The following is a 12613-nucleotide window of genomic DNA, read 5'->3' on the forward strand; positions in this document are numbered from 1 at the left end:
ATGTGGGGGTTGAGGCTTCTGACTGGATCCTGTCTCAACTGCTAAGCCTTCCTACCGACCAGAGCGCAATGGCAGCGGACCTGAACAAAGCAATGGTTTGTGACTGGAGCTCAACACCACACCCCTATGGGGTGGTGTTCAGCCTCGCCACACAGCAGCTTATGTGTCTTTTGACTCTTAGTGTCAACCATACTGGCCCTTTTTGGCACTGACTTGGTTCGAGACACAGTATCTCCTGAGGTAGTATAAGATTCTTCAAATGTTTCTTCTTACTCGGATTTCCTCCTTCTCTGGCTCTGAACAGTCAGAGCCAATTACCTCTGGGCTAGGCTTATGGTTTGGTATGCCAGAAAGCTTATTGTATTCCACTTGTTCAGCACCCAGCAGGTCAACTTCGCTGAAGACGTCTGGCATCTCAGAAGACAAGTAGTACATTTTGTTGTGGGCTCTGTGCCCCTCTCACTGAAGCCAAAGAGTCTTGTTGCTCCTGAGGCCTGAGCAGGAATCACAGTTTTGTGCTCTGGGAAGAGTCACAGGGCGTGTGGAGGTCAACCAAGTGGTACTTCAAGTCACACTGACAATATCTCTTGAAGGGCATCTGCTCCTGCACCTTCGACGCTTCTTGATTCTCTGGGAAAAAGCTCTGGGAAACCAAGAAGCATGCCATGTGTTAGAGCTCTTAAAAACCACTGAGGGGAGGTTTAGCACAGGTGCTAGAAATGTAGCTGTGTGTGGTGAGGATCAGGTGCTAGAAATGTAGCTTGTGTGGTGAGGATCACTGCAGGAGACAATCAGTAAGTCACTTCATTTTCTGTGGCTTGAGTGAAATCAGACAAAAGGTTTTATGAGTCCAGTGGAGGTACCACTCGGACTACAAGTTATAAACAAGAGATCTGCAGATGATCGGGCTGAACAATCTGATCAGCTTCAAGAAGGTCTTCCTCAGCACTGCTACAGTCTCCTATATTGTATGGCATTATGAACATGGAATGTATGTCCTGCATCCAGATCAAGTAAAGCTACATCACTCATTTAGTCCAGAGTAAGTGGTTGTAGTTGTAGGAAAGAGCACATTTTGACATGGCTTTTCTAAAAAGCTTCCACAATTGGCACACCCCTGGCACACAAAGTGCTGCAGCATGTATTGTGCCACTCTAAGGGACCCATCACCAAACACATGCACACTGTCATTGCAGACTGTGCACTGGGAGAAAAAAGGTAAGGTTGACATGGCATCCCACTCTGGGTGCCATGCCCAAAATTAACTGCCTGTCGCATAGGTAAGTCACCCCTCTAGCAGGCATTACAGCCATAAGGCAGGGTGCACTATACCACAGGTGAGGGCATAGCTGCATGAGCAACATGGCCCTAGAGTGTCTAAGTCCATTCTTCTAACCTGTACGTGCAGTACAGCCCTATTGAGTACATGGGCAGGGAGTCTATCATTATGAACTCCATAGCTCCTTGATGGCTTCACTGAATGCTGGGAAGTTTGGTATCAAATTTCTCAGCTCAATAAACCCATACCGATGCCAGTGTTGGATTTATTGTAAAATGCACACAGAAGGCATCGAAGGGATGCACCCTGAAATTCCGCTAACTGTTTGACCGGTCTATGCCAGCCTGACACAACCAGACTTCTTTCTGACCCCATGGGGTGAGAGCCTTTGTGCTCTCAGGAACCAGGGACAAAGTCTGCTCTGGGTGGAGGTGCTTCACACCTCCCCACTGCAGGAACAGCAACACTTGGCAGTGATCCTCAAAGGCTCCTGCCTTTTGTTCTGCTGACTCAGGGAAGTCCAACTAGCGGAGATGTGTCTCCCACCAACCAACCCAAGGACCAAGCCCCACTTTTAGCGGCAGACCCGGCAGGAAAATTAGTAAACACCAAGAGGAGTGTCTACCGCAGCTGGGACCACACCTAGGTTGCCCAGAGCTGAGGTGAACCCCTCCTGGCAGAATCCTCCATCTTGTTTTGGAGGGTACTAGCCAGTAGGGTTAGGTCTGGGCCTCCCCACCCCACAGGGAGTGGACAAAGGAAGGGTGTAACCACCCTGGGGGTCAGTAGCCACTGACTACTGCCCTCTGACCCCCTATAACATCCCTAAATCTAGTATTTAGGGGCACCCTGAACCTTGCTCTTCAGATTCCTCACAATCTGAAAGGAAAAGAAAGCCTGAAGAGCCGCTCCAGCAGAGAAGACAACTGTCTTGGCCCCAGCTCTACTTGCCTGTCTGCAGCTTCAAAACTCCGGCTACAAAGAGGTGATGCATCCTGGAAGACTAGTGATCTCTACAAACCCCCAGAGGACTGCCTGCCTACCCAAGGACCAAGATATCCTGAGGACAGCGGCCCTGTCCACAAAGAAACCACAGCGAGTCCTGCCCACTCTGCCCACAGCCAGAGTCCACATAGCCCCCGGTCCAGAGAACGTCCCCAGGCGATTCCTACCTCGAGTCCTCACTGGGTTGATCCCTCCTGATCAACACGACAATACCTGCTGCATAAATCAGAAGGACACCCTGATCACGATGGGCTCAGTAGAAGATTTCTCAGCGCCTAAATGCCTGCACCTGCAGCAGTGTGGCTTGGGGACCCCAACTGACAGCCCAGCAACAGCTAGTAGGCTCTCTACTAACCTGTTCAGCCATTGGCCTTCTTCAGCCGACTCCCTGGACCAATCCTGCAGCCTCTTGGTGACCCCCCCCCCGGGGTTCCTCCACTAAAAAGCATTGAGTGCCTGATGGATGCTGTGTTTGCACCCTGCCACCCCCGTGCCACTGGGGTGTGTGTTTGGTGCTGACCTGTGGCCTCCCCTCAGGTCTGTGACCCAAAGACGCAGGTACTTACATGCAAGCTGTTTCTTTTCAAGTGCCCTCAGTGTCCATAGGATTCCATTGGGTATCTGACACCAATTTGGACCTCTGCTTCCAGCCGGCCTTGTGTTGCGGATGATGCACTCTTGGTGTCTTCCTAAACTTTGCCCTGTGGACACCTTAACCCCCATTGAATCGTAAGTCAAGTACTTACCTGCAAACTGTGTTGTTACTTTTCCTCCCCTAGGACTGCATTGCTTTCTATGAAAATTGTGCTGTGTTTACTTTTGAAATTGAAAAGTATTACTTACCTGAAAACAGTTTTATCCATGAATTCCACACAAATTGATTCTTGAAAGTGATACATTCTTGAAACTGTACTCACTTGCAACAAAGATAATTTTGCTTCTAGAAATAAAGTAACAAAGTATATTTTTTTATACATAAAGATTGGCCTGGTGTTAGTCATTCAGTGTGTTCCTCATTTCTTGACCTGTGTGTGTACAACAAATGCTTAGCACTACCCTCTCATAAGCCTAACTACTCGATCACACTACCACAAAAGAGAGCATTAGTATGATCTACTTTAGCCTCTGTAAAGCCTCTGGGGATCCACTGGACTCTGTGCACACTATACCTTACTTTGGAATAGTATATACAGAGCCAGCTTCCTACAGTAGTGACACAGGTAAGGTTGGTCAGAGTGAGTATGTTGTAGAAGTCTGGCATTCTATGGTAATTGGAGTGAGTTTGAAGGATTTTGTAGACTAATAAGAGAGGGTAGAGTTCCTGAATTATTGTCAATGATACCTTCATAGCTTTCTAATCAGTTCTTCACTAGAGTAAAATAAGATTGACTTTGCAGATAAGAATCTGCCCTTTGAGCTGGAAGATGAGAGGAATTAATGCCTGAAGAATTGAAAGAAGCATCATGGAGATGTTCTTCTTCAATTACCATCTTGACCTACTCTAAACTCTTTCAAAATCCACATCTTGAAAAAATATCTAGCAAACCCACAAAATTCCACATCTGGCAACACAAATTAAATAATTCACAGGATTTTTAGAAAAGAAAACTGTATAATAACAAACAGTCTAATGTCCCAAAAATGTTTCTGAGCTCAGAGTTAAACTTGTACACTGTACACCTGGTAACAACAAAGCCTGGAAGCACTTAGTGGGTAATATGTTTTTAACTTACCTGTAGAACACTCACTGCAGACAAACTTGCCAGTTGGAATTTCTGTCATTCCCAAGCACTCTAGGTGGAAAGCCCCACAGCACTGAGACTCGCACAGTAGCAGCTCCCCGGGCTTCTCGCACATCTACAGTAGGAACAAACCAAAACATGCTTGAAAACTGAGAATCAACCCATTCTCTTCATAGGAAAATGTATCTCCTCAAAATACCTGAAAATATTTAATCCATTCATTTGTGATATTTTGAAGGTCTGTTACAAAGAATCAAACATCATCACAGAACTTTGTATTTTGGCCTTTGATTCGCAAAACATGCATTTGTCACTTGCCCAAAAACAAGGACTTCCACCAAAGCTCAGTAGAGTGGCTGATGAGGCACTCTAGAAATTTAAACCATGCCGAAACAGAGGGTTATTTAACAACGGTTTTTTTCTTAAAATGAGTCACAACAGTTTGGACAAATGACGATGGCATGGAAATTAGATAGGGTTGGGTGTCAGAGGACTATTTTTCATTCCAGGTAAAGTGGATACATATTAAGAGCGGGACATGGAAATGTCAGCCAAATCAGATCTCAATCAAGTTATATAATGAAAACAGCCACACTAGCGTTTATTGATGCTGTCCTCTACATTTTAAGTGAGGAAGGCAGAGGAGCTAACTGCCTATGTGGGGGTGGTAGGGGACTCCTACAATTCCCCCCCCAGAATTCATTTCTTACTTTCTTCCTCAGGAGGGGTGTAACAAGTGAAACACCAAGCATTCTAATGCACGTTATTTGCCAAGAAAAATAAAAAGACTGGCAGACGAGTTACAATGAAACAGATAGACAACTGAGGCATGTATTACTTATCCATTTAACAGTCCACGGATTGAATGGAGCAAGGTTTCAGGAAGGTCTGCTTCTTAGGTTCCAGTAACTTTGGAAGCAGAGCCATCATGAGCAAACATCATGGAGTTCTCAAAAAATGGAGGAACTGCTAAAAGAATACATTACTTACCTTAAGTAACGCTCTTTCTGGGGGGCGTGGCCAAGGTGCCGATAATGGTGCACGTCTAATTCCTTAGCTCCGGAGGGGCCGGCGGCAAAAATCCTGTAGAACGTGCCAGCCCGGGCCGTTCATCATCGGAGCACGGGCATTGGATCGCTGACGGGTTGCCGGCGCGGCCGAGCCTCTGCCGCGGGACCGAGGTGAGCGAGGGACGGAGGCGGGCCGCCAGGCGCGAGAGGAGGCTTGCGGCCCCTCCTCTTTCTGGAAGCCGCGGCCTTGCATGAGGCAGCAGGCCGCTCTGGGAACGGAGCGGGCGGTCCGCGTGCGACGGCGGCCGCACCTGGGCCCATTAGCCGGGGTGTGGACCCCAAGGCACCTGGCGAGGGCTGGGGGCCCTAGAGGGTCCCTGACCCAATGGACAAAGCCCAATTGGAGTCAGTGAGGCGGACACGGCCCTGGTCTCCCGGGCCCGATTTGAATGGGATGTACCGGGCCAGGGTGGGGTGCTGGAGAACCGAATTGGACCCGCGGCCCCCCGGCTCTCACGGGGGTCGCCCGAGAAGTCTCCGGAGGGGGGGCCAGGACCCCATAGGCCTCACTCTGGAAGGGGCCCACCCAACAAAGTAAAAGAGAACAGCTGCCCAAAATGAGAAACTAATAAGGCGACTGGACGCCCGGGAGCACCATCGACCTCTGAATGGGGCCACTGGGCGCAAACTAGGGAGAGACTGCAGCAGCGGACGAAGCGCTGGAGAGTTGGTGAATGCCCCGCATGGGGAGACGGCCGAGCAGCGGTTGATGTGTATGCCCGATCCTGATCGCTGACGAAAGACCCAGGAAGAGTAATGAGCGAGGGATGGTACGTCGAAGCGAGTGGCAACCGGCCACGGTAGACTAGCGTGGAGCCCACTGCCCTTGCGTCTGGAAGCCGGAGTCGGCCGGCGGGGCACTTGGAGCCCGGCCCAAGGCTGCCCGTGGGCAGAAGCGAAACCTTCGGAGACCAAAGCAGGGGGACAAACCAGAAGCAGAACATACGAAGACGCCCGGGCCGCTTGCCGTGCCCTCCGGGTTATACCCCCTTGCCTGACCAATGCCCCCCAAGGGCCGTCACAAGAACAGAGCCATGGATCATGTAGCACCTCCTGGGGGCGATGAGGCGGACTCTCAGAACCAGTCACAAGCCAAAGTACAAGACACCCTAGACAAGATACTTGGGGCAATAGAGGACACATTGCATCGCGACATCAACCAAGTGGCGATTGAGGTGGGTCTCCTGAGGGCTGATCATCATAAGCTGGTGGACAGAGTCAAAGCAACGGAAGCCTCGTTGGCAGACATCACGCCAAGACAGAAAGACACGACGGCGGAGGTAGCCTCTCTGGCTGGCGGAGTAACAAGACTTGAACAGCGGGCCGAAGATGCAGAGGGAAGAAACAGGAGGAACAATGTGCGCGTGGTGGGCCTTCCTGAGGGAACCGAGGGGACGAACATGGTGGAATTCCTGGAGAAGTGGATCTGCACGCTGGTCGCGCCGGGATGCCTGACCCCTTTCTACACGTTGGAACGAGCGCACCGTGTGCCGTTGAGACCTCTTGCCCCTGGCAGACCGCCCCGTGCAGTAATCGCTAAGCTCCTACACTACAGAGACAGGGACATCCTTCTACAGAAAGCCAGAGAGATGGGCCCGTTCAAAGTGGCAAATGGAGAGGTGACACTGTTCCCAGACTTTACGCTAGACGTTCAAAACAAACGAGCCTCATTCTTAGCGGTAAAAAAAGAGCCTTGCGAGACAAAGGGATCCAGAACTCGCTGCTATTCCCAGCAAGACTAAGAGTGATCGTGGATGGGAAGTCCACACTTTTCCAATCCCCAGAGGAGGCATGGGAGTGGCTCGAGAGGCATGGGCCCCACACAGTACGGCCCGCGCGTGAGAACTCTGGTACGGGAAGGACTCACCGAGCCCAGAGGGGGAAGAGATCCAGGGATCGCCTACAGCTGGCGCCAACGCAAACACAGAGAGAAACGGGCAGGAGAGCAGCCCTCGAGGCGGTGGCCCGAGTGGGTGGAGAAGTGTCCCCCCCAGGATGGTTCTGAGGGGGAGTCTGACGACACAATGGTGTCCTCTGCCGGGGATTCGGGGAGCTTGGCTCGTGCCCCGAGGGTGACAACTCAAACAGCCGACAAACTCGGATAGACCAGAACGGCAGAAGTGCCTGGAGACCTGGCACACTGTGAGTAAACATGTGGCCCCTCCGGACCTGGCCACCCCCCTTGACTTGACTTTCGCCTGCCAGACTTGGCTGGTGAATACGGCAGTAATGTTTCTGAACAAGTTGCACAGTTTTCTGGGCCACCTACAGTTCCGGAGGCGCCCTGGGGATGGGGAGTTGGGGTTACCAGTTACGAGTTCAGCCAGCAGTGTGGGTGGAGACGTCCGACCATTGTAGGGGTGTGGACATGCGGGGGGTTCGGTCGGTGCCCTGGGTGCACCAGGCCCGCTTTTACCAGGCTGCTGGATTAAAATGGCAGACTACAATCTTATAACCTGGAATGTCAGGGGATAGGCACTCCGGCCAAAAGACATAGAATTCTGTCCTACCTAAAGAGAAGGAGAGTGCAGATAGCAATGCTACAGGAGACCCATCTAGCACCGGGGGAGGGAGAGAAATTAGGAAGCAGGTGGAGGGGGCAGGTGTTTGCCACAGAATATTCATCTTATGCAAGAGGTGTACTGATTTGGATTAGAGCGGGTGTCCCCCTAACGATTGATTCTTCCAACATAGACAAAGAAGGTAGGTTCGTGATATTGGAGGGGAAACTACATGGGACCCCGTTAGTGTTAAGTTGCATCTATGCCCCTAACCAGGATCAGGCCTCATTCATGACAGGCCTATCAAGGCACCTCACCCGCCAACACACTGGGGAAGTACTAATAGGAGGGGACTTCAACGCAATTTTGGATATAGACATGGACCGATCCACCCCGCCGCTACAAGGGGCGACGTCAATTAAGATAGCTCAAAGGCTGGTTGAGTGGATGGGCACCTGGGGTTTAGTGGATGTCTGGCGGACGCGACACCCGGACGTTAGGGACTACTCATTAAATTCGGGCCGCCACCGGGTGCATACCAGAATTGATAGGGTGGTCTGCACTGCGGGACTGGCTCGAGGCGTGATCCACTCTGAGTACCTGGCTCGCACAATATCAGATCATAATCCACTACTGTTAACATTGAGGGTATCGCAGGACAGGCCCCCTATACCTTTGTGGAGATTGGCCCCTGCGGCGCTTGAGGATCAGGCGTACAGGGAGGCACTGCGTTGCCATCTGACAGAACACATTGAGACTAACAAGGGATCCACCTCTTCCAGGGCTGTGGAATGGGAGACTGTTAAGGTGGTGATGAGGAGTTTCTGTCTTGGGCAATCGGCAGGGGTGAGGCATACACTAGAGAGGGAACTAACTGCCCTAGAGAAGGTCATACACGAGGGGGAACTGAGACAGGGCCCAGCAACACAAGGCGATGAACAATATGACCGCGCCTGCAGAGAACACTCAGAAGCCGAGGAACGGCTCAGATGCCATGATATGCAAAGATACCTAGCGTCCCTACAATCAGAGGAGGGCAGATCGGGTAAGCTATTAGCATGGCTGGTGCGCCCGAGTGGAGATAGCAAGCCCATCACAAATGTGTTGGACAGAGGGGGAAACCGCAGACTTAACCCAGGCCCCATTAATGACGTATTTAAGGATTATTATATGCACCTGTATAGAAGACCTAGCAATCTGGAGACAGGGACTTTGGATAATTTCTTAATGCAGATCCCCTTAACGATGCTAGACCCGGTAGACAGAGACAGCCTTGGGGGGCCAGTGACTACAGAAGAAATAAATGAGGCAATAGCACAGCTGGCCCCTGGGAAGACCCTGGTACGGACGGTCTTCCTATGGATTTTTACAAAAAATATAAATCCCTACTGGTTCCCGGGTTGGCCGATATGTATGCGGAGGCATGGAATAGTGGAGAACTGCGTAACACGCTGCGTGAGGCGCTGGTAGTGCCACTCCCCAGGACCAACAATAGGGAAGCGTCGGTGGCCGACTTCCGTCCGTTATCGATGCTAAACAGTGACTTTAAGATCCTTAGGAAGATCATGGCCAACCGACTGCTCCCCCTCATGACCACATTGATACATGCTGACCAGAATGGTTTTATCCCTGGGCGCAGCACCTCCCTGAACCTTAGGCGGCTTTTTCTCTATCCTGTACATGCCCGACGAATTGAAACCACCTGCCGGGGTCTTGCTGGCGGTGGATTTCGAGAAGGCTTTCGACTCGATTAGGTGGGATTATCTGAGGGCAGCGATGTTAAGAATGGGCCTTGGGGAGAAATGGGTTAAATGGGTGGACCTGCTGTATTCGTCTCCAATGGCCAGAGTGAGGACGGGCAGAACAATCTCCGATGCGTACCTGGTGTTTCGTGGAACCCGACAGGGGTGCCCTCTGTCCCCGCTGCTGTTTGCCTTAGCGATTGAACCTTTGGCGGCCCTGCTGCGGGGGGAGGGGGTGGGCAAGGGGATTGAATGGGGGCCAACCGAGCATGTTGTCTCCCTGTATGCGGATGATATCCTGATCTACCTTAGGGACGGAGCTAGCAGTCTCCCCTGGGCCCTGGGGGTTTTGGAGGACTTTGGGGAGGTGTCAGGGCTATGCCTTAACCGCGGCAAGACATATGTGTTCCCCATGACGCAGGGTTCCGCGCGCCCGGGGGAGTGTCCGATGGACGTGAGCTGGGCCCCGCAGACCTTCAGGTACCTGGGCATTCAAATATTCCATGAGATGGGCGACCTCAGAGACGGTAATCTTGGCAAGGTTCTCAGATCCTTGCGGTCCTCGGTTGGGATTTGGCACTTACTAAAACTTTCAATAATGGCCAGAGTGGCACTGGCCAAAATAATTATGCTTCCTCGACTCCTCTATTACTTTGTCAACTTGCCATTGCTGATCCCCCGGCATGGTTTCGCGACTTGAATACATTGCTCAGGGAGCTAGTATGGGACGACGGACGCAGACGAACTGCTTTGACGACCATCTGTAGACCACCCCGTATGGGCGGTCTGGGCGTTTGACTTCGAGGCATACTACCTGGCAGCCCAACTACAGTGGGTGTCCGGCTGGCAGGTGAGCAAAGGACACCTAGACCTGTGAACTGCCCAGGGAGTAATAGAAATACGGCATGGATTGCGGCACATATGGCAGGCAGGAAGATAGCCCTTCCTGAGAACAGCATAATGATAAAGGTCGCGTTGGCATGCTGGAAAAGGTGTACGAAAAGGGTAGGAGTGGGCCCACCATATTCTCCAGCTCTACCGTTGGCGGCGCTGGCGTTGGGGCCTGGGGGAAGGACTCGGAAGAACTGGGGCTTGGTCCTTGGACTGGTGCGTGGTTTGAGACAGTGGAGGACTCTTCGAGGAGGGGGTGCTGAAGGGATTCGCTGAGTTACTGTTGGGAAGGGGTTCACCGGGGTCAGTGTTTACTCTTCGGTAGGCTAATACACACTCTGAAAGACTACTGGGACACGATAAACGCGGAGCCCACTACACACCTACTGCTGACATCGGAGGCGGAGCCTCATATGGTTGCCAGGATATACCGGGTCCAGGTGTAAGCCATGCTGGATCCTTTACATTCCTTGAGAGAAAGGTGGGGGAACACGATAGGGAGGGAATAGTCTGACTCAGAATGGAACAAAGCATTGGCTTACCCCCGGGTGATTTCACGTAACACACGGTTAAGGTACATTCAGTACAATTACCTCCATAGGACATACCTGACGCCGCACCGACTAGTCCGTATATACAGGGGGACCCCGGGGACATGCCCGAGATGTCGGGGGGGGAGATGCAGACTTTGATCATATGGTGTGGGGGTGCCCGGAGCTTCAATTTGGTTGGCGAGAGACGACGACTATCTTATCTCAGTTACTAGGGATAGAACTGTTGCCCACACCAGATCTGTGCTTACTGGGTCTTAGGGCGGCTGCGCTACAAGGGAGGGTGAGAGGGAGATTCCTGAACTTGGCCCTAGCCCTTTATAAAAGATTAATCGCGAGGGGCTGGAAGGCCCCAGGCCGCCCCTCACAGACTGACTGGAGAGGTGATGTTTTGAGATGGTCTAGGGCTGAGCTGCAGGTCCTGAGGGCGGAGGAGGCCAGGGGGACTCGACAGGTCCCTATCGCCCCAGAATGGGAAGACCTGGTGTCGAGCTGGGATGGTCTATGTAAGAGTGCAGCAGGCCCCGAAGTTGTAATAGGAGATGAGTAGCACACTCTAAGAAGCTGACCCAGTGGGGAAGGTTCCCAAATAGGGGCCCGAAGACGACCAAATTTACAAATAGAACACACTGACTGAGGTAGTATAGAAACACACGACTAGCAATTTCCTACACCACCAATAGAGGGGAGAGATGAAGGGAGCGGATGACCGCCTCTCTACGCGCTGGTGCGCCCGGGGCTTGGCCCTCCTTTCCATGTTCCTATGTTTCCGTGCCTTTTTGTATCATCAGATACAAGTCCCACCCACACAAAGCCGTTATGTTGACCACCTGTTCCTTGGTCCATTCACTTTTTTTTCTACTCCTTTTTTTCTCCTTCCTGTTGTTTTCTCACTCAAGCTATGGATTAGAACGGAACTAAGTTGGTTACTGACTCACGTGATTCAAAATGATAATGCAGAACAGCGAGTAGCATAGCGCAGAATGTAAATGTGGGAAGCTCACTAGAGTCAGGGACCAATGAAAGCATGAAGGAAGCCTACAATACCTAGGATTTGAGCAACGAATTACGAGTAGTAGGTATCATAAATGCAAATTGTTTGAGAGACATGTATAATGAATACGAAATGTTGCAACGCGAGAGTAAACAGATGTAAGATAACAAAATGTTAATAAAATATATTTAAAGAAAAGAAAAAAAAGTAACGCTCTTTCTGGTGGATAACCACAGATTATTTATCTATGTAATATACCCCAGGCACCAGAAAGGATTTGTAAGATTTCACAATATTGCTCGCACACACAGCTAGGTGGGGCCATGGGGACACCTTGGTGTTCATTCACCCCATAAGTGACAGAATGGAGCAACATACTGGCACTACCCATTCCATTCACTCCACACACTCCTGGGCAAATCAGGAGTCAGTAGGATGACTGACTCAATCATCCTGATCTTCTTCAGAACTCGGGGCAGACGAGGCATGGGCTGGAAGGGGTACAGGAGTGCCATGCTCGACTGTAGCCTGAATGTGTCTCCTGGAGACAGCATTCTTGGGCACTACAATACACTGAAGCACTGCAGCTGTGCATTCTTGATTTTGGAAAGAAGATCCAGCAAGGGCTCCCCCTCCCCACAGGAGAATGCTATGCTCCACTTCGGGTAGTAATCACCATGCTCAGCATTCCTCTTCAGCCTACCAGCTGGTGTAGGTTTGATTTTAATAAAGCTAATGCTTGTGACCAACAGGTAAAAAAGCATCATAGCCAGACCCTGAACTTCAGTGTCCAAGACAGTTCCTATTAAAGGAAGTTTTTGTGAAGCAGTCGAGAGTG

The 12613-nt window shown here is 51.1% G+C and overlaps 1 protein-coding gene across 3 annotated transcripts in view; it reads right to left on the reverse strand.

Annotated features, from left to right (window-relative positions):
- Window positions 1-12613, reverse strand: part of LOC138304451 (histone-lysine N-methyltransferase, H3 lysine-36 specific-like) — an 833106-nt gene that overhangs the window by 256496 nt on the left and 563997 nt on the right. For all 3 annotated transcript variants that reach the window (XM_069244519.1, XM_069244517.1, XM_069244518.1), the window contains exon 12: window positions 4018-4141. In XM_069244519.1, the coding sequence (XP_069100620.1) occupies window positions 4018-4141 (124 nt within the window). The remainder of the gene's footprint in view (window positions 1-4017; window positions 4142-12613) is intronic.

This window comes from Pleurodeles waltl, chromosome 7 (assembly GCF_031143425.1).
Source record: "Pleurodeles waltl isolate 20211129_DDA chromosome 7, aPleWal1.hap1.20221129, whole genome shotgun sequence".
NCBI lineage: Eukaryota > Metazoa > Chordata > Amphibia > Caudata > Salamandridae > Pleurodeles > Pleurodeles waltl.